This window comes from Hyla sarda, unplaced genomic scaffold (assembly GCF_029499605.1).
Source record: "Hyla sarda isolate aHylSar1 unplaced genomic scaffold, aHylSar1.hap1 scaffold_213, whole genome shotgun sequence".
NCBI lineage: Eukaryota > Metazoa > Chordata > Amphibia > Anura > Hylidae > Hyla > Hyla sarda.
In genome coordinates, this window is record NW_026608795.1 from 254713 (window position 1) to 276367 (window position 21655).

General features: G+C 42.4%; 1 protein-coding gene across 3 annotated transcripts in view; it reads right to left on the reverse strand.

Annotated features, from left to right (window-relative positions):
* Positions 1 to 693: 693 nt before the first annotated feature.
* Positions 694 to 21655, reverse strand: part of TNS1 (tensin 1) — a gene marked incomplete at its 5' end in the record, with an annotated part of 189221 nt that continues 168259 nt past the window's right edge. For 2 of the 3 annotated variants that reach the window (XM_056552937.1, XM_056552936.1), the window contains 6 exon segments: positions 694 to 2184; positions 3110 to 3139; positions 5165 to 5233; positions 10980 to 11148; positions 12394 to 12465; positions 12600 to 12677. In XM_056552937.1, coding sequence (XP_056408912.1) covers positions 2046 to 2184; positions 3110 to 3139; positions 5165 to 5233; positions 10980 to 11148; positions 12394 to 12465; positions 12600 to 12677 — 557 coding nt within the window. 3 annotated transcript variants of the gene reach the window in all.

A 21655-nucleotide genomic window follows, 5' to 3' on the forward strand; every position in this document is an offset into this window, starting at 1 on the left:
ACTATAGACTGATGACATCACAGCCTGTGCACTCACTATAGACTGATGACATCACAGCCTGTGCACTCACTATAGACTGATGACATCACTGCCTGTGCACTCACTATAGACTGATGACATCACTGCCTGTGCACACACTATAGACTGATGACATCACTGCCTGTGCACTCACTATAGACTGATGACATCACAGCCTGTGCGCTCACTATAGACTGATGACATCACAGCCTGTGCGCTCACTATAGACTGATGACATCACAGCCTGTGCGCTCACTATAGACTGATGACATCACAGCCTGTGCAATCTCTATAGACTGATGACATCACTGCCTGTGCACTCACTATAGACTGATGACATCACAGCCTGTGCACGCACTATAGACTGATGACATCACAGCCTGTGCACTCACTATAGACTGATGACATCACTGCCTGTGCACTCACTATAGACTGATGACATCACAGCCTGTGCACTCACTATAGACTGATGACATCACAGCCTGTGCACGCACTATAGACTGATGACATCACAGCCTGTGCACGCACTATAGACTGATGACATCACTGCCTGTGCGCTCACTATAGACTGATGACATCACAGCCTGTGCACGCACTATAGACTGATGACATCACAGCCTGTGCACTCACTATAGACTGATGACATTACTGCCTGTGCACTCACTATAGACTGATGACATCACAGCCTGTGCACTCACTATAGACTGATGACATCACAGCCTGTGCACTCACTATAGACTGATGACATCACTGCCTGTGCAATCACTATAGACTGATGACATCACAGCCTGTGCAATCACTATAGACTGATGACATCACAGCCTGTGCACACACTATAGACTGATGACATCACTGCCTGTGCACTCACTATAGACTGATGACATCACAGCCTGTGCACTCAATATAGACTGATGACATCACAGCCTGTGCGCTCACTATAGACTGATGACATCACTGCCTGTGCAATCACTATAGACTGATGACATCACAGCCTGTGCGCTCACTATAGACTGATGACATCACAGCCTGTGCAATCACTATAGACTGATGACATCACAGCCTGTGCACTCACTATAGACTGATGACATCACTGCCTGTGCGCTCACTATAGACTGATGACATCACTAAGAATCTTATCCATTCCCTTAGACAGCGATGACATCATCAATTCTCTGAGTAGAGGAATACGTTTCTACAAGGCACAGTCTCCAGATTTTCAGGTATTGAGTAATATGATATTTATGATATGAATAAATGAAGTTATGAAGTGATTACAATTTAGGTAAAATGAAGGGAATAGATGTGTCTTCCGGTCCCCTGGCTATGCTGGCGGGGTGCACTTTGTACCCACCTAGTGGATAGAAGCTTCCGGGTTCATAGGCTAAACCATTTACTGTCTCTTTAAAAAGTTCAGACGAGAGAAGATTCATCCAGGGCCGATCAGCTCGTCAGATCTTATGGCTGCAGCCCTCATTCCCACCACTAGGTGTCACACCTGTCATTGGAAATTCCAATAGAATTTAGTGCACGTTTCCCAATGTTCTCCACCCGTATATTGGGGATATGCATTGATTTTAGAAAGGCAGTAAATGTGAATAGCTCTTTACAATCCAAGCGTTTATACAAAATATAGCCTCATTATTATAGATTTCTAGACAATATAAATTCTGTGTACATGGTTTATATATGCACTTATAGAGCGGTATATATTGTTTAGTATCTGCAGTATGGTCAATTAAAATGAACACCTTTATGTTATGAAGCTGTGGATATGCCGACCCATGAGCCAATGAGAACTCAGCCGTCACGTTGGCGACTTCTGCTGTTCACAGGAAAGCGGTAAAACCCCCATTCCCTCCTTTGCATTAATGGTTTGATTATTGTTTCCGGTTTTTTGGTTTGTTGCTGTTCCTCCCCATGGGTTACATGATCCCCCATCACTTCCCTTTTCCCTTATGCACTTTCCTTCTTCTCAGTCTATATTCCATATATCAGGCTGGTTCACGGACGGGACGCGGGGGAGGAGCTCATCTCTTCTGTAACCCGATCACATGGGACACGAAGTTGACGATGGCGTTTGCCGGCTGGTTGGGGTCCAGCTCTGCGAACAGGTGGCAGACATTGTCAGTCGTGCTTCCTTGTTTTCTGGCCACGAAGCCGAATAATCTGCAAAAGGAAAAAAGGAAAACAGAGAATTAGGACTGAATCATCGGAAAAAATAATATAATATATAGTTAACCCCTTACAGATCACAGCCTCATGAGACGTACAAGGCCCAACCCTCGGGGTGGGGGTCAGAGGTCACAGAGGCACAGCTATAGGGGGAAGAAGCACAACTATACGGAGGATACAGAGGCACAGCTATTGGGGGCAGAAGCACAACTATGGGGGGGAGGCAGAGAGGCACAACTATGGGGGGGAGGCAGAGAGGCACAACTATGGGGGGGAGGCAGAGAGGCACAACTATGGGGGGGAAGCAGAGAGGCACAGCTATGGGGGGGAGGCAGAGAGGCACAGCTATGGGGGGAGGCAGAGAGGCACAACTATGGGGGGAGGCAGAGAGGCACAGCTATGGGGGGGGAGGAAGAGAGGCACAACTATGGGGGGGAGGCAGAGAGGCACAGCTATGGGGGGGAGGCAGAGAGGCACAGCTATGGGGGGGAGGCAGAGAGGCACAGCTATGGGGGGGAGGAAGAGAGGCACAACTATGGGGGGGAGGCAGAGAGGCACAGCTATGGGGGGGAGGCAGAGAGGCACAACTATGGGGGGGAGGCAGAGAGGCACAACTATGGGGGGGAGGCAGAGAGGCACAACTATGGGGGGGAGGAAGAGAGGCACAACTATGGGGGGGAGGCAGAGAGGCACAACTATGGGGGGAGGCAGAGAGGCACAGCTATGGCGGGGAGGCAGAGAGGCACAGCTATGGGGGGAAGAGAGGTACAACTATGAGGGGGGGGATGCACAACTATCAGGGTGGCAGAGGCACAAGTATCAGGGTACCAGGTGAAAGAGAGACATGGGGCATGAAAAGTGGGAATAGACGTCTGCCACATAAGGCAAAACCTTTCACCAAACAGGAAGCAAGACGTACTTAGCCGGAGTCCCATCTGTCTTCATCCACCTAGAGAAGAAAAGGGTAAAGGTCAGCAATGAGCAGAAGTAAGCCATTCACTGCAGCAAGCAGAGGTAGTGTCTGAAGACAGTGACAGACAATAGAGTAAAGGAGGCGCTACTATACAGATCAGAAAGTATAGAGGGAACACAATACAAGAAGACCCTGATACTACAATACAAGTAGACTCCGATACTACAATACAAGAAGACCCCAATACTACAATACAAGAAGACCCCAATACTACAAGACAAGAAGACCCCGATACTACAATACAAGAAGACCCTGATACTACAATACAAGTATACTCCGATACTACAGTACAAGAAGACCCCAATACTACAATACAAGAAGACCCCAATACTACAATACAAGAAGACCCCAATACTACAAGACAAGACAACCCCGATACAATACAAGAAGACCCGAAGACCCCGGTACTACAATACAAGACAAGAAGACCCCGATACTACAATACAAGAAGACCCCAATACTATAAGACAAGACAACCCCGGTACAATACAAGAAGACCCGAAGACCCCGGTACTACAATACAATACAAGAAGACCCCGATACTACAATACAAGAAGACCCCAATACTAAAATACAATACAAGAAGACCCCAATACTACAAGACAAGAAGACCCCAATACTACAATACAATACAAGAAGACCCAGATACTACAATACAAGAAGACCTCAATACTACAATACAAGAAGACCCCAATACTACAAGACAAGAAGACCTCGATACTACAAGACAAGAAGACCCCAATACTACAAGACAAGAAGACCCCAATACTACAATACAAGAAGACCCCAATACTACAATACAAGAAGACCCCAATACTACAAGACAAGAAGACCCCAATACTACAATACAAGAAGACCTCAATACTACAATACAAGAAGACCCCAATACTACAAGACAAGAAGACCCCAATACTACAATACAAGAAGACCTCGATACTACAAGACAAGAAGACCCGGATACTACAAGACAAGAAGACCCCGATACTACAATACAAGAAGACCTCAATACTACAATACAAGAAGACCCCAATACTACCATACAAGAAGACCCCAATACTACAAGACAAGAAGACCTCGATACTACAAGACAAGAAGACCCCGATACTACAAGACAAGAAGACCCCGATACTACAAGACAAGAAGACCCCAATACTACAATACAATACAAGAAGACCCCAATACTACAAGACAAGAAGACCCCAATACTACAATACAATACAAGAAGACCCCAATACTACAAGACAAGAAGACCCCAATACTACAATACAAGAAGACCCCAATACTACAAGACAAGAAGACCAAAATACTACAATACAATACAAGAAGACCCCGATACTACAAGACAAGAAGACCCCAATACTACAATACAAGAAGACCCCAATACTACAAGACAAGACAAGAAGACCCTGATACTACAATACAAGACAAGAAGACCCTGATACTACAATACAAGACAAGAAGACCCTGATACTACAATACAAGACAAGACGACCCCGATACTACAATACAAGACAAGACGACCCCGATACTACAATACAAGACAAGACGACCCCGATACTACAATACAAGACAAGAAGACCCTGATACTACAATACAAGACAAGAAGACCCTGATACTACAATACAAGACAAGACGACCCCGATACTACAATACAAGACAAGACAAGAAGACCCCGATACTACAATAAAAGACAAGAAGACCCCGATACTACAATAAAAGACAAGAAGACCCCGATACTACAATACAAGACAAGAAGACCCCGATACTATAAGACAAGAAGACCCCGATACTACAATACAAGACAAGAAGACCCGAATACTACAAGACAAGACAAGAAGACCCCGATACTACAATACAAGACAAGAAGACCCCGATACTATAAGACAAGAAGACCCCGATACTACAATACAAGAAGACCCCAATACTACAATACAAGAAGACCCCAATACTACAAGACAAGAAGACCCCGATACTACAATACAAGAAGATCTCAATACTCACTTCCTCTCTTGAGCATCCACATCACAGAACGTCACTGAATTCAGTGGATAATGTCTCCTAAAGAACAACCTGAAAACAAAAACAAACTGACCTGTAATAACCATATAATGTGTACAATGTAATATTACATCCAAATCTTATCATAAGGCAGTATTATAGTAGTTCTATTCTTGTATATAGGAGCAGTATTATAGTAGTTCTATTCTTGTATATAGGAGCAGTATTATAGTAGTTATATTCTTGTATATAGGAGCAGTATTATAGTAGTTATATTCTTGTATATAGGAGCAGTATTATAGTAGTTATATTCTTGTATATAGGAGCAGTATTATAGTAGTTATATTCCTGTATATAGGGAGCAGTATTATAGTAGTTATATTCTTGTATATAGGAGCAGTATTATAGTAGTTATATTCCTGTATATAGGGAGCAGTATTATAGTAGTTATATTCTTGTATATAGGAGCAGTATTATAGTAGTTATATTCTTGTATATAGGAGCAGTATTATAGTAGTTATATTCTTGTATATAGGAGCAGTATTATAGTAGTTATATTCCTGTATATAGGGAGCAGTATTATAGTAGTTATATTCTTGTATATAGGAGCAGTATTATAGTAGTTTTATTCCTGTATATAGGGAGCAGTATTATAGTAGTTATATTCTTGTATATAGGCGCAGTATTATAGTAGTTATATTCTTGTATATAGGAGGCAGTATTATAGTAGTTATATTCTTGTATATAGGAGGCAGTATTATAGTAGTTATATTCTTGTATATAGGGGCAGTATTATAGTAGTTATATTCTTGTATATAGGAGAAGTATTATAGTAGTTATATTCTTGTATATAGGAGGCAGTATTATAGTAGTTATATTCTTGTATATAGGAGCAGTATTATAGTAATTGTATTCTTGTATATAGGCGCAGTATTATAGTAGTTATATTCTTGTATATAGGAGCAGTATTATAGTAGTTATATTCTTGTATATAGGAGCAGTATTATAGTAGTTATATTCTTGTATATAGGAGCAGTATTATAGTAGTTATATTCTTGTATATAGGAGCAGTATTATAGTAGTTATATTCTTGTATATAGGAGCAGTATTATAGTAGTTATATTCTTGTATATAGGAGCAGTATTATAGTAGTTATATTCTTGTATATAGGAGCAGTATTATAGTAGTTATATTCTTGTATATAGGGGCAGTATTATAATAGTTATATTCTTGTATATAGGAGCAGTATTATAGTAGTTATATTCCTGTATATAGGAGGAGTATTATAGTAGTTATATTCTTGTATATAGGAGGCAGTATTATAGTAGTTATATTCTTGTATATAGGAGCAGTATTATAGTAGTTATTTTCTTGTATATAGGAGCAGTATTATAGTAGTTATATTCTTGTATAAAGGAGCAGTATTATAGTAGTTATATTCTTGTATATAGGAGCAGTATTATAGTAGTTATAGTCTTGTATATAGGAGGCAGTATTATAGTAGTTATATTCTTGTATATAGGAGCAGTATTATAGTAGTTATATTCTTGTATATAGGAGCAGTATTATAGTAGTTATATTCTTGTATATAGGAGCAGTATTATAGTAGTTATATTCTTGTATATAGGAGCAGTATTATAGTAGTTATATTCTTGTATATAGGAGCAGTATTATAGTAGTTATATTCTTGTATATAGGGGCAGTATTATAGTAGTTATATTCTTGTATATAGGAGAAGTATTATAGTAGTTATATTCTTGTATATAGGAGGCAGTATTATAGTAGTTATATTCTTGTATATAGGAGCAGTATTATAGTAATTATATTCTTGCATATAGGAGCAGTATTATAGTAGTTATATTCTTGTATATAGGAGAAGTATTATAGTAGTTATATTCCTGTATATAGGAGCAGTATTATAGTAGTTATATTCTTGTATATAGGAGGCAGTATTATAGTAGTTATATTCTTGTATATAGGAGGCAGTATTATAGTAGTTATATTCTTGTATATAGGAGCAGTATCATAGTAGTTATATTCTTGTATATAGGAGCAGTATTATAGTAGTTATATTCTTGTATATAGGAGGCAGTATTATAGTAGTTATATTCTTGTATATTGGAGCAGTATTATAGTAGTTATATTCTTGTATATAGGAGCAGTATTATAGTAGTTATATTCTTGTATATAGGAGCAGTATTATAGTAGTTATATTCTTGTATGAAGGAGAAGTATTATAGTAGTTATATTCCTGTATATAGGAGCAGTATTATAGTAGTTATATTCTTGTATATAGGAGGCAGTATTATAGTAGTTATATTCTTGTATATAGGAGGCAGTATTATAGTAGTTATATTCTTGTATATAGGGGCAGTATTATAGTAGTTATATTCTTGTATATAGGAGAAGTATTATAGTAGTTATATTCTTGTATATAGGAGGCAGTATTATAGTAGTTATATTCTTGTATATAGGAGCAGTATTATAGTAATTGTATTCTTGTATATAGGCGCAGTATTATAGTAGTTATATTCTTGTATATAGGAGAAGTATTATAGTAGTTATATTCCTGTATATAGGAGCAGTATTATAGTAGTTATATTCTTGTATATAGGAGGCAGTATTATAGTAGTTATATTCTTGTATATAGGAGGCAGTATTATAGTAGTTATATTCTTGTATATAGGAGCAGTATCATAGTAGTTATATTCTTGTATATAGGAGCAGTATTATAGTAGTTATATTCTTGTATATAGGAGGCAGTATTATAGTAGTTATATTCTTGTATATTGGAGCAGTATTATAGTAGTTATATTCTTGTATATAGGAGCAGTATTATAGTAGTTATATTCTTGTATATAGGAGCAGTATTATAGTAGTTATATTCTTGTATATAGGAGCAGTATTATAGTAGTTATATTCTTGTATATAGGGGCAGTATTATAGTAGTTATATTCTTGTATATAGGAGCAGTATTATAGTAGTAATATTCTTGTATATTGGAGCAGTATTATAGTAGTTATATTCTTGTATATAGGAGCAGTATTATAGTAGTTATATTCTTGTATATGGGAGGCAGTATTATAGTAGTTATATTCTTGTATATAGGAGCAGTATTATAGTAGTTATATTCTTGTATATAGGAGCAGTATTATAGTAGTTATATTCTTGTATATAGGAGCAGTATTATAGTAGTTATATTCTTGTATATAGGGGCAGTATTATAGTAGTTATATTCTTGTATATTGGAGCAGTATTATAGTAGTTATATTATTGTATAAAGGGGCAGTATTATAGTAGTTATATTCTTGTACATAGGAGCAGTATTATAGTAGTTATATTCTTGTACATAGGAGCAGTATTATAGTAGATATATTCTTGTATATAGGAGCAGTATTATAGTAGATATATTCTTGTATATAGGGGCAGTATTATAGTAGTTATATTCTTGTATATAGGAGCAGTATTATAGTAGTTATATTCTTGTATATTGGAGCAGTATTATAGTAGTTATATTCTTGTATATAGGAGCAGTATTATAGTAGTTATAATCTTGTATATTGGAGCAGTATTATAGTAGTTATATTCTTGTATATAGGGGCAGTATTATAGTAGTTATATTCTTGTATATAGGAGCAGTATTATAGTAGTTATATTCTTGTATATAGGGGCAATATTATAGTAGTTATATTCTTGTATATAGGAGCAGTATTATAGTAGTAATATTCTTGTATATAGGAGCAGTATTATAGTAGTTATATTCTTGTATATAGGAGCAGTATTATAGTAGTTATATTCTTGTATAAAGGAGCAGTATTATAGTAGTTATATTCTTGTATATAGGAGCAGTATTATAGTAGTTATATTCTTGTATTTAGGAGCAGTATTATAGTAGATATATTCTTGTATATAGGAGCAGTATTATAGTAGATATATTCTTGTATATAGGGGCAGTATTATAGTACATATATTCTTGTATATAGGAGCAGTATTATGGTAGTTATATTCTTGTATATAGGAGCAGTATTATAGTAGTTATATTCTTGTATATAGGAGGAGTATTATAGTAGTTATATTCTTGTATATAGGAGCAGTATTATAGTACATATATTATTGTATATAGAAGCAGTATTATAGTAGTTATATTCTTGTATATAGGTGCAGTATTATAGTAGTTATATTCTTGTATATAGGTGCAGTATTATAGTAGTTATATTCTTGTATATAGGGGCAGTATTATAGTAGTTATATTCTTGTATATAGGAGCAGTATTATAGTAGTTATATTCTTGTATATAGGAGCAGTATTATAGTAGTTATATTCTTGTATATAGAAGCAGTATTATAGAAGTTATATTCTTGTATATAGGTGAAGTATTATAGTAGTTATATTCTTGTATATAGGAGCAGTATTATAGTAGTTATATTCTTGTATATAGGAGCAGTATTATAGTTGCTATATTCCTGTATATAGGAGCAGTATTATAGTAGTTATATTCTTGCATATATGAGCAGTATTATAGTAGATATATTCTTGTATATAGGAGCAATATTATAGTAGTTATATTCTTGCATATATGAGCAGTATTATAGTAGTTATATTCTTGTATATGGGAGCAGTATTATAGTAGTTATATTCTTGTATATAGGAGCAGTATTATAGTAGTTATATTCTTGTATATAGGAGCAGTATTATAGTAGTTATATTCTTGTATATAGGAGCAGTATTATAGTAGTTATATTCTTGTATATAGGAGCAGTATTATAGTAGTTATATTCTTGAATATAGGAGCAGTATTTTAGTAGTTATATTCTTGTATATGGGAGCAGTATTATAGTAGTTATATTCTTGTATATAGGGGGCAATATTATAGTAGTTATATTCTTGTATATAGGGGGCAGTATTATAGTAGTTATATTCTTGCATATAGGGGGCAGTATTATAGTGGTTATATTCTTGTATATAGGAGCAGTATTATAGTAGTTATATTCTTGTATATAGGAGCAGTATTATAGTAGTTATATTCTTGTATATAGGGGGCAGTATTATAGTAGTTATATTCTTGTATATAGGAGCAGTATTATAGTAGTTATATTCTTGTATATAGGAGCAGTATTATAGTAGTTATATTCTTGTATATAGGAGGCAGTATTATAGTAGTTATATTCTTGTAGATAGGAGCAGTATTATAGTAGTTATATTCTTGTAGATAGGAGCAGTATTATAGTAGTTATATTCTTGTATATAGGAGCAGTATTATAGTAGTTATATTCTTGTATATAGGAGCAGTATTATAGTAGTTATATTCTTGTATATAGGAGCAGTATTATAGTAGTTATATTCTTGTATATAGGAGCAGTATTATAGTAGTTATATTCTTGTATATAGGAGCAGTATTATAGTAGATATATTCTTGTATATAGGAGCAGTATTATAGTAGTTATATTCTTGTATATAGGAGGCAGTATTATAATAGTTATATTCTTGTATATAGGAGCAGTATTATAGTAGTTATATTCTTGTAGATAGGAGCAGTATTATCGTGGTTATATTTTTGTACACGGGGCAGTTTTATATGAGTGCTTCAGACTTTGTAGTATTACTCAACATTGATAAAGGTTTGTTGGTGAAGACAATTTTTTGGTACTTATTTTTTATTTAATGAGTAATACTAATTCTTCTGGGGTTAGAGAATGTTTTGTCCTGATATTTTGGACAGATATTTCCTGTATAATGCTGCTGTTTTTCCTGACAATCTCTGCTACAATTTGACAGCGCTCAGATTCCTGTTCTATCCCCAGTGTATACATTTTCTTACTTTCTCTGATTGTCGGTCAGGGTAATTCCCTGTGCGGAGACTTTAAAGTGAACGATAGTTGCAGTGGGTTGAGGGTCAGCGGACAGGGTCTCTGCGATGGTCTTGGCAATGGCCTGCGGTCCTGTCAGTGATTCCATGTCAATCGAATTAACAAACAACACATTGCAGGCTGCAGGAAGAGATAAGAGTTAGTAATAGTTCGGGATCGCCATCACCCCATCCTATATAACCTATGAGTCAATGTTATACAAAACATCTTAAAAAGCTATAACTATGAGTTTTTAAAGTAGCTTTAAAAAGTAGTATTAAAATCAAGTTTGCCTTTTGTTGCTGCTAATCTGTGCTACTGGCTCCACCTCTGGATAGAATTAGGCTCCCTCCACCTCTGGATAGAATTAGGCTCCCTCCACCTCTGGACAGAATCAGACTCCCTCCACCTCTGGACGAAATCAGACTCCCTCCACCTCTGGACGGAATATGACTCCCTCCACCTCTGGATGGAATCAGACTCCCTCCACCTCTGGACAGAATCAGAATCCCTCCACCTCTGGACAGAATCAGAATCCCTCCACCTCTGGACAGAATCAGACTCCCTCCACCTCTGGACAGAATCAGACTCCCTCCACCTCTGGACAGAATCAGACTCCCTCCACCTCTGGAAGAGGTCCTTTCATCTCCTGCAGGTGGAGTATCCTCAGCTATACTGCCATGTACTGCAGAGGCTCTGAGCAAGTGTGTTCTGCATATGGAGAGATCACGGGGGGTCACAGAGTTTGGACTCCCCACAATGCTGTGCATAGGAGAAATGTTTTAAAATACTAAAGTACCACTTTACTTTATGTATTATATAAAAAAAAAAAATGAGTACTAGTGTGGAATTCTGGTCACCCTTACAGATGAATACAGTAAATGTTTAGTGTAAATGTATGTATAATGTGAGTGTGCTCAAGAATGTCCAATAAATTGTCTTCAATGAACTCCGTAGTTTTTAAGATTAGAAAATTATTTATTATTTAGTTTGTTTATTTATGTTTAGAATTTTTTTCAATGTATTTATTTTTTGAATATACAAACAGACCATGTGATTTTGTCTGTACAAATCAAGTTCTTTGTTGGTCCTAAATAGTGGAGCAAGTGAGGTCCGGGCTGGAGTAAGAATGCACAAAAATGATAAATCACCGAGCACTGCTACAAAAGCCAATCGCACCACAGCTTGTTTCCTTGATCTACACGATTTGGGCTAAAAATGTTAACACCAGAAAAAACCATGGGTGATAAATTCCCCCGAATGTCCCATTGAAGATTCTTAAGAACAGTAAATATATAGAGAAAAGAGCAGAACTATAAGACATTGATATAAAGAACAATTGGAAGGGTCCTTATCCACTGAGCGTTCACATTGTCGGCCCCTCACCTGCTCCTAGTTTCAGTAGGTCACTGCTGGTGTTTGTCGGTGTCGCCGTTTCTCTGGGCTCTTCTGTGGGATCTAAGTAAAAGACAAGAGAAGGAAGAAGTGAATGTGGCCCCGTTGTGTCAGTGGAGGTTACAGCCGTCGGGCCCCCACCCACATAATCTATATACCATATATACCCCACATAGGGTTGTGCAGGTGAGCGTTACCTCGGCTGGGTATCACCAACTTGCAGGGCAGCGCCAGGGGCGTGATGGAGTGCTGATACACCAGTGCGGACAGGCAGCCTAGAAGACAGAAGACAAAGGTCACAGGCCATGGAGTCTTCTACACAGGACCATTATCTCATTCATCATATGATCACTGGGATCATGTGACCCTACACATCACTGTTAATTGGTCACACATCGTCCCTTGTAAACTGTGCGGCCAACCATGATATAAGTGAAGAGCCACACAATCCCAGCGATCACTGCTGCCCTGTGCACGGAGCCATATATAAAGACCCTATAAAAGGAGTTTCCAATGTTTAAACGGCTATTCCTGGATCTAGGGGGTAAAATGTCTGATCGCGGGGGACCCTCCGCTGGGACCCCCTGCAATCTCCCTGCAGCACGATGTCTGCGGGGCTGCGTCTCCAGTTTACGAAACTTCCAGGTTTCTGAGACAGGAGACGTAACGTCATGCCACAACCCCTCCATTCATGTCTATGGGAGGGGGCGTAATGGCCGTCACGTCCCCAAACATAGACATGAATAAAGGGGGAGAGATGTGAAATCACGGAGGGGGCGTGACGTTACGTCACGTCTCCAGTCTCAGAAACCCTGACGTTTCCAACACTGGAGACGCAGCCCTGCATACAATGCGGGTGCTGCAGGGAGATTGCAGGGGGTCCCAGGGGAGGGGATAAAAGCTTAGAGCCCGGAATACCCCTTTAACAATGTGTTCCCGATAGGATACAGGATAAGTGTCTGATCGTGGTGGGTCCTACCTCTGGGACCTCCACAATCTTCAGAATGGGGCACCAAATCTCCCCACTATATGAAGTGTTGAGTGCACGGAGAGAACACAGAAAGTAGGCGGGGCTTAGCTACTGCTAGGTCCAGGAAAGAAAGGCCCTGGACAGTGTGTCTGCAATCTGTGAGCCTGTTTGCCTCCTACAGAGGAACTCACTGTGTTTTGTAATCATGTAGTGGACTGTGAATCATTTATAGCCCTGGGCAGCCTGTTCAGTCCACTGCACTTTCTCCAGGACTACGTCATGGCATAGCAAAAAGGAGTATGTGCTGCACTGATTGGCCAAATAAGTAATGGTATGGAAGTCCTGTGTGTGTACTACTAGCAAACAGCCTAGTTCTCCACCAGCAGAAAAGATAGTACAGCTCTGGAGTATAATACAGGATATAACTCCGGATCAGTACAGGATAAGTAATGTAATGTATGTACACAGTGATCTCACCAGCAGAATAGTGAGTACAGCTCTGGAGTATAATACAGGATATAACTCAGGATCAGTACAGGATAAGTAATGTAATGTATGTACACAGTGACCTCACCAGCAGAATAGTGAGTACAGCTCTGGGGTATAATACAGGATATAACTCAGGATCAGTACAGGATAAGTAATGTAATGTATATGCACAGTGATCTCACCAGCAGAATAGTGAGTACAGCTCTGGAGTATAATACAGGATATAACTCCGGATCAGTACAGGATAAGTAATGTAATGTATGTACACAGTGACCTCACCAGCAGAAGAGTGAGTACAGCTCTGGAGTATAATACAGGATATAACACAGGATCAGTACAGGATAAGTAATGTAATGTATGTACACAGTGACCTCACCAGCAGAATAGTGAGTACAGCTCTGGAGTATAATACAGGATATAACTCAGGATCAGTACAGGATAAGTAATGTAATGTATGTACACAGTGACCTCACCAGCAGAATAGTGAGTACAGCTCTGGAATATAATACAGGATATAACTCAGGATCAGTACAGGATAAGTAATGTAATGTATGTACACAGTGACCTCACCAGCAGAATAGTGAGTACAGCTCTGGAATATAATACAGGATATAACTCAGGATCAGTACAGGATAAGTAATGTAATGTATGTACACAGTGACCTCACCAGCAGAATAGTGAGTACAGCTCTGGAGTATAATACAGGATATAACTCAGGATCAGTACAGGATAAGTAATGTAATGTATGTACACAGTGATATCACCAGCAGAATAGCGAGTACAGCTCTGGTGTATAATACAGGATATAACTCAGGATCAGTACAGGATAAGTAATGTAATATATGTACACAGTGACCCCACCAGCAGAATAGTGAGTACAGCTCTGGAGTATAATACAGGATATAACTCAGGATAAGTACAGGATAAGTAATGTAATGTATGTACACAGTGACCTCACCAGCGGAATAGTGAGTACAGCTCTGGGGTATAATACAGGATATAACTCAGGATCAGTACAGGATAAGTAATGTATGTACACAGTGACCTCACCAGCAGAATAGTGAGTACAGCTCTGGGGTATAATACAGGATATAACTCAGGATCAGTACAGGATGAGTAATGTAATGTATATACACATTGACCTCACCAGCAGAATAGTGAGTACAGCTCTGGGGTATAATACAGGATATAACTCAGGATCAGTACAGGATAAGTAATTTAATGTATGTACACAGTGACCTCACCAGCAGAATAGTGAGTAGAGCTCTGGAGTATAATACAGGATATAACTCAGGATCAGTACAGGATAAGTAATGTAATGTATGTACACAGTGATCTCACCAGCAGAATAGTGAGTACAGCTCTGGGGTATAATACAGGATATAACTCAGGATCAGTACAGGATAAGTAATGTAATGTATGTACACAGTGACCTCACCAGCAGAATAGTGAGTACAGCTCTGGAGTGCTGACCAATTAGTTGCGGGTGTGGTCGTGCTTCAGCTGTGCTGTGTGTCTGCTGTGTCTCCTGAGCTCCAGGGATTTCCATCTGTTCCACCTGGGGCCTGCTTCCTCCTCCCCAGGGAGGGAGTGGGTTTCCAGGCATGAGTGAGGGAGGCGAGGCCCAGGCTTCTGCTCCTCGGAATAGGCCGCAGGGGAGCAGTAGAAGCCAGCAAGCGCCCGGAACATCGGAGGATTTGGGGGTGAGGCGTTCTACTAGGAGTCGCAGCAATGCTGCTCCAACTCCCCCCACAGAGGTGAGAAGCTGCAAGGCTGGATCCTCCTCGGAAAATCTGGGTGCAGCCAGCGGAAAGCTGGGTTTGTCTGGAAGAAGGCAGAGTGCTCACGGAGGTGAAGCCGACCTCAGTGAGGAAGGCTGGGGAGTGCTGAGGGCCCGGGAGTCTATTTCCACCTATACCTCCCGGGTAAAAAGTCACCTCCGTGAGTATGAAGACGCCTGTAAGGCCATAAGGAGGCTCCGAGAGGAACTGCGCTGTGCCCGTGCCAGGGCTAAGGTAACTCCGAAGAGGAAAAAGGCAGAGATCCAGGGGCAGATAAAGAGACTTATGGCTGAAATACAAGCTTTGGAGGAGAGGAGAATTACTGGCGAAGAGTGGGCCATTTAAAGAAAAATTGGAAAATGGAGAACGATTCAAGGTAATGGAGGAAAATAAAAGGTTGATGGGGCTGCAACCTGAGAGCCAGGTGGATGATGAGGAGGAGATGGAGGAAGAACAACAGCCAGATCCACCTGGTGGCCTGCGGCAACAGCAGCAGGCCCCGTACAGTGGGCCCCCTGCACAGCAACCAGCAGTATCACCTGCCGACTCAGGAGAGGACAGTGACAGCAGCTACCAGGGAGGGGCGCTAATGGCCCAGATCCGCATGCTGGAATCCCCAGTGTGTCCTCAGAATCTGGTGTTTGGAGATGAGCTCCCAAATGAGGCACCTGGGGGTAAGAAGAAAAAGAAGACCAAGCCAAAGCAGCAAGAAGTGGTGAGTTACATCTACACCCCCCTCCCTGTATACCCTGAGTCGGCCGCAGGGTCAGCTCATTGTGCAAGCCCCGTTACCCAGCCCAGCCCGTGTTCTGTGGTGGACTCGGTGCAAAGGTGCGGGGAGAGTACAGATACTAAAAGGGCGCAGAGCTCCATGCCTGTTTGCAGTAGCAGGGATGGAGCAGAGAAGGCATCAGCCGAAAGGCCGTACAGTGAGGGCGGCCCAGCGGTGGGCGGAGAGGCAGACTCCGGTGCTGTAGTTCGCTCCCCTGTGGGAGAGGGGGGTGACTCAGTGCCGGAGGTAGTAAAGGGCATAACGGACACTCCCAAAAGTGAAGAAAAACGTTTGTTTTGTATTGGTGCCGCTGATCCCATTGATCAGCGGCGCCATGAAAAGACTGGAGATGATGCTGATGAGGCGGAGAGCACTAATAAGAACAGGGCTGGGGCCTCCTCTAGACCGGGCAAGCATGCTGCCCGGTCCCTTAAAGGGCCAGCGGAGGTTGTCCCAGCCCTAGTGACCCGTGATGCTGAGGCAAAACGGGGAAAAATGTCATCATCGTCATCGTTTGCCGGATTATCTGTTTCTGGCCCAGCCAGTGTGAATGAGAAGGTAAATGGGGGTACGGGGTGTATGACTGGGGAGCGGATGGAGGTTAATGTTATTGGAGAAGGTGATTTTGCTGTTGCTGAAATTAGGGGTGGTGATGGGACTACAGATGATGTTATTGGAAACAATGTTGTTGGGGGAAGTGCTAATGTTGTTATTGGGGGTGGTGGGGATGTTGTCATTAGAAATGGTGTAGGGTCTGGTCCGGTTGCCCCCCCAGTGGTGACAGATCATAGGAGTTATGCCAATGTCACTGCTGGGGGAAGTAGAATACTTTCCTCGTCTCCTGACTCTAGGGACGGTTTATTGCAGCGACGTCTCCTGGAGGCTCTGAAAAAGGGGGAAAGGTCGATTAATGTAGAGGGTAGAGCAGTTGATCTATCCTTCTGGATAGAGAGACACGGTCTCTCTGCCTTCCGAGAGGAAAGAGGGGGCGATACTGTGTGGTCCCTCCCAACAGCTGGGGCAGGTAGTAACCGTAGGAATGTGGTCCGTCTTCGGTGGCAGGGCGAAGATATGTGTCCTTCAAGGACCAAAGTGGTTGAGCTCTTGCTAAAGATGGGCTTCAAGGCAGTTGATATCTTTGCCTTGATACATCCCTACGGTGCTCCTGAATTCAATATCAGTTTTGTTCGGCCAGAGGGGCTTGAGCTTTTCTGGTCGAATTATGAATTGGTAAAGAATGAGCCCGGCTGGCGAGACTTTGCCGTACAGGCATTGTCTCGCCAAAACGAAATCAAGAGAGTGACCGTTTTGACCCGTAACGAATCACTCTCTTGTGTTGACATCATCACCTGGTTAGGACGGTATGGCGAGGTAATGGGGGTCCCGCAGAAGAACAGGGACGAGTTTGGCATCTGGTCAGGAGCCTGGACGTTTTTGGTAAAACTTAAACGTTCAGGAAATACAGTTACCCATATTCCATCCTCTGCCTTTCTCGGCAGGGATGGTATCCAGATTTTCTACCGGGGTCAGCCGAAGCTCTGTCACAGATGTGGTGACCCCACACACTTCAGTGCAAACTGTACGGTGCAGAAATGTGCCTTGTGTGGGGGTGTCGGCCATCTTGCCGCATCTTGTGCAGAGATTAGGTGTCACCTGTGTGGTGACTTAGGTCACCCATTCAGTCGTTGTCCTCGTTCTTTCGCTAATGCAGTCTTGTCCCCAGCGGGTGAAGATCACGAGCCGGAATCTGCTGGGGAGGGGACTAGCAGGGGTGGAGGAACTGAGGGGTCAGTGAGGAACAGCAAGAGAAAGACACCAGCCCAACTAAGACGTCTTGATAAACGCCAAAGGGATAGGGTGATGGGGAAAGCCCGGGTTACTGGGACGACCTCTCATTCTGTCCCAGAGGCCAACCTTGCTGCTGAGACCCTGAGGGATGGCGAGCTGAATGAGGAGGTCAGGAGGATCCAGAATGAGGAAGGTGCCATCTCCTCAGATAGCGTGGAGGAGGATGATGTGGGATGGCAGAAGGAGACACGAAAGCGGGGTACAAGTAGAAAAAAAAAGGGAGATTTGAGATCTTCTCCCACCCTGGTCCAGGTGCCAAAGGAAGGCAAAACTGACTCCCCTCTGGTTGGCCTTTCCAATCGATTCCGCCCCCTCAGGGACATCTCCTCCTCTTCTTCGGAAGGGGAGGATGAGGGGGAGGTGGCAGAGGGGCTTCCAGGGGGCGCCGAGTCCTCTTCCCCTGGGGAGGTTATGTCCTCGGGGGAAGGGACTGGCCTAGAATCCGGAGACGAGGAAAGTAAAACGACGTCTGGTGAGATGGACACTTCCATTTCTCTAAAGAGGGTGAAGAGTTCTTCTGATGTGGAGGGTGAGAAGGGGAGTGGGAAAAAGAAAGCTGTCTAACTCAATCACCCTTGATGGCGGCACCCTCTCCGTTGACTCTGGCATCCATTAATGTCGCCAGCATTAAGTCAGATACAGCTCGATTTGCGGCCTATGATTTTTTTGCCCATATTAATGCTGATATTTTATTTTTGCAGGAGACCAGGCTAACAGATATGTCATCTATCTACAAGGCTAAAAGAGAGTGGAGGAATGGGCCCTCCTACTGGTCTCTTGGGGCCGAGCCGTATAGCGGAGTGGCGGTCCTTTTTACCGCAGCGGTAGAATGCCGACGGGTTATCGAGTTAGAAATGGGGAGGTGCCTGATCTTAGATGTCCTCATGAGGGGACAAGAACTTCGCCTTATTAACATCTACGGCCCACAGTCTAAGTGGGACCGGAAGTGCCTCTTTATGAGGATCAAGCCCTATCTTTTTACAAGTCGGCAGGTGGTCTTTGGAGGGGACTTTAATGCTGTCACGAGGCCCCAAGACAGGGGAGGTGCCAGAGATAAGCTGACTTATGATAGCATCGCCCTTAATAGCATAGCGAGTGAGGCTCGCCTGGTGGATGTCCACATCCGGTACACCCCAGGCCATGCGGGATTCACCTATCATAGGGGTAGTTGTAGGTCTAGGATAGACAGGTTTTATTTAAAGGAAGAAGCCGTCTCTTCAGCAGTGTCTGTTGTTGAGGTGGAGTTCTCCGATCACTGTTTAATTTTGTTTTCTCTGTATGTCACAGAGACCCCCCGGATGGGCAGAGGCTATTGGAAGCTGAATTCGTCTCTCTTGGAAGAAGCGGAGATAAGACAGTCCTTTGAGGATTTTCTTCAGAGCCAGGTACCATTGCTGGGCCTTTGTAACAGTAAGTCAGAGTGGTGGGAGATCTTCAAGGAAAGGGTTGCGAGATTCTTCCGCCAGCTCTCGGGCCTCAGAAGCCTAAATAGGTACCGCTTGTACCAGGGCCTGAGGAAGAAACTTGAGAACCTTCTCTCGACTGGAGGTAGCCGAGAGGATATCTCCAGAGTGAAGTCCTTGCTGATGAAGTGCCAGTACGATAGGCACGCATCTTTGGTTTTTGAGGGGGATTACGGGAAGTACCGCTCGCCCGACCCTTACAGAAACTGCAAGATGTCAGTGAATAGTAAAATAGTCTCAGGACTGATTGATAGTACGGGATCCTTGAAAAGGTCCAGATCAGGGATCCTGGAGGTCATCAGATCCTTCTACTCGCACCTCTTGGGAAGGAAGGATCTAGATCGAGATAAGGTGTCAGCTTTCTTGGCTGAAACCATCCCTGAACCAGGAGTAGACCCCTCTCTTGACGGTTTGACAGAGATGATCCGGGAAGAGGAAGTCAGGATGGCTATTGATGGGCTTGCCCTCAAGAAGTCACCCGGTCCGGATGGCTTAACATCTGAGTTCTATAAGACCTTTAAGGACACTTTGGTTCCCCTCTTGACTGCGGTTTTTAATGAGTGTCTATCCTCGGGCACTTTGCCAAAGTCAATGAGGAGGTCAGCGCTGATCATCCTGTCAAAGGGTAAAGACCCGTCCCACATTGAGAATTGGGGTCCCATAGCACTTCTCAATGCGGACAGAAAGATTCTGGCAAAAGTGCTGTTTAACCGGCTGGTGGAGTTTGCACCCCGGCTCCTTTCGGGGGCTCAGCATTGCTCTGTTCCGGGCCGCAGTACATTTAGTGCTGTGCTCAGTGTCCGAGAGGCTGTGGAGCAGGGTAGGGCTGGCCACTGGAAGGGGTACTTGCTGTCCTTGGATCAGGCAAAAGCGTTTGATCGGGTTAACCATGAGTACCTCTGGTCTGTCCTTCTGAGATATGGCCTGCCAGGGGGTTTTGTTGATTGGCTTAAGACCTTGTATGTAGGGGCAGAGAGTTTCCCGCTTGTGAATGGTTGGATTGGCCGCTCTTTTGAGGTTGGGTCTGGTGTCCGTCAGGGTTGTCCTTTGAGCCCTTTGCTGTACGTGTTTGCAATCGATCCTTTCCTTAGAGGGATTGATTGTGGACCGTTGGCGGGGTGAGAATGGACCTGGCGGTGCCGGATTCGGCTCTGAGGGCGGTAGCGTACGCTGATGATATCACCGTGTTTGTCTCCTCACAAGAGGAGGGCAGATGGGTGATGTCAGAGGTGGACCGCTACTCGGAGGTATCCGGGTCCAAGATCAATCAGGATAAGTGTGAGAGTCTCTGGCTGGGAGGGGGAGATCCTGATTTTAACCTCCCGGACGCCCTTCCAGAGCCCCAGGAATCCGCAAAAGTCCTCGGCATCGAATTTGGTCACGGGGATTACCCCAAACAAAACTGGGACAGCAGGCTTAAGATCGCCGCTCAGAAGGTGGATCAGTGGAAGGGTTGGTCTTTGACCCTCCGGGAAAGGGTTAACCTGATGAAAACTTTCCTGCTCCCTTTGCTGATATATCTGGGCAGTGTATGCATGTTGCCAGAACCTCTTTGGACCCGGGTCTACAGTGTGTTCTTCCAAATGTTATGGGGGAATAGACTGAACCTAGTGAAGAGGGAGGTTACTTACCGTACAAGGAGACTAGGGGGGTTGTGTATGGTCAATCCCGTGGTATTCCTAGTGAATACCTTTCTTAAGACCAATATAGCAAACCTCTGGTCAGAGAGGGCTCCTCCGTGGGTATCCTCCTGTAGGGGATGGTTTCGGCCTTTCTTCCAGGAATGGGAGACAGGAGGGCAAGTGAAGGATCTTCGCACACCACACGGGCATCTCCCGGCTTATGCTACCCCGGTTCTGAAGGTTATTCGTCGGTGGGGTCTGGGGATGTGGGAGATTAGGACTCTGTCGAGGAAATTCCTTGACAAGAG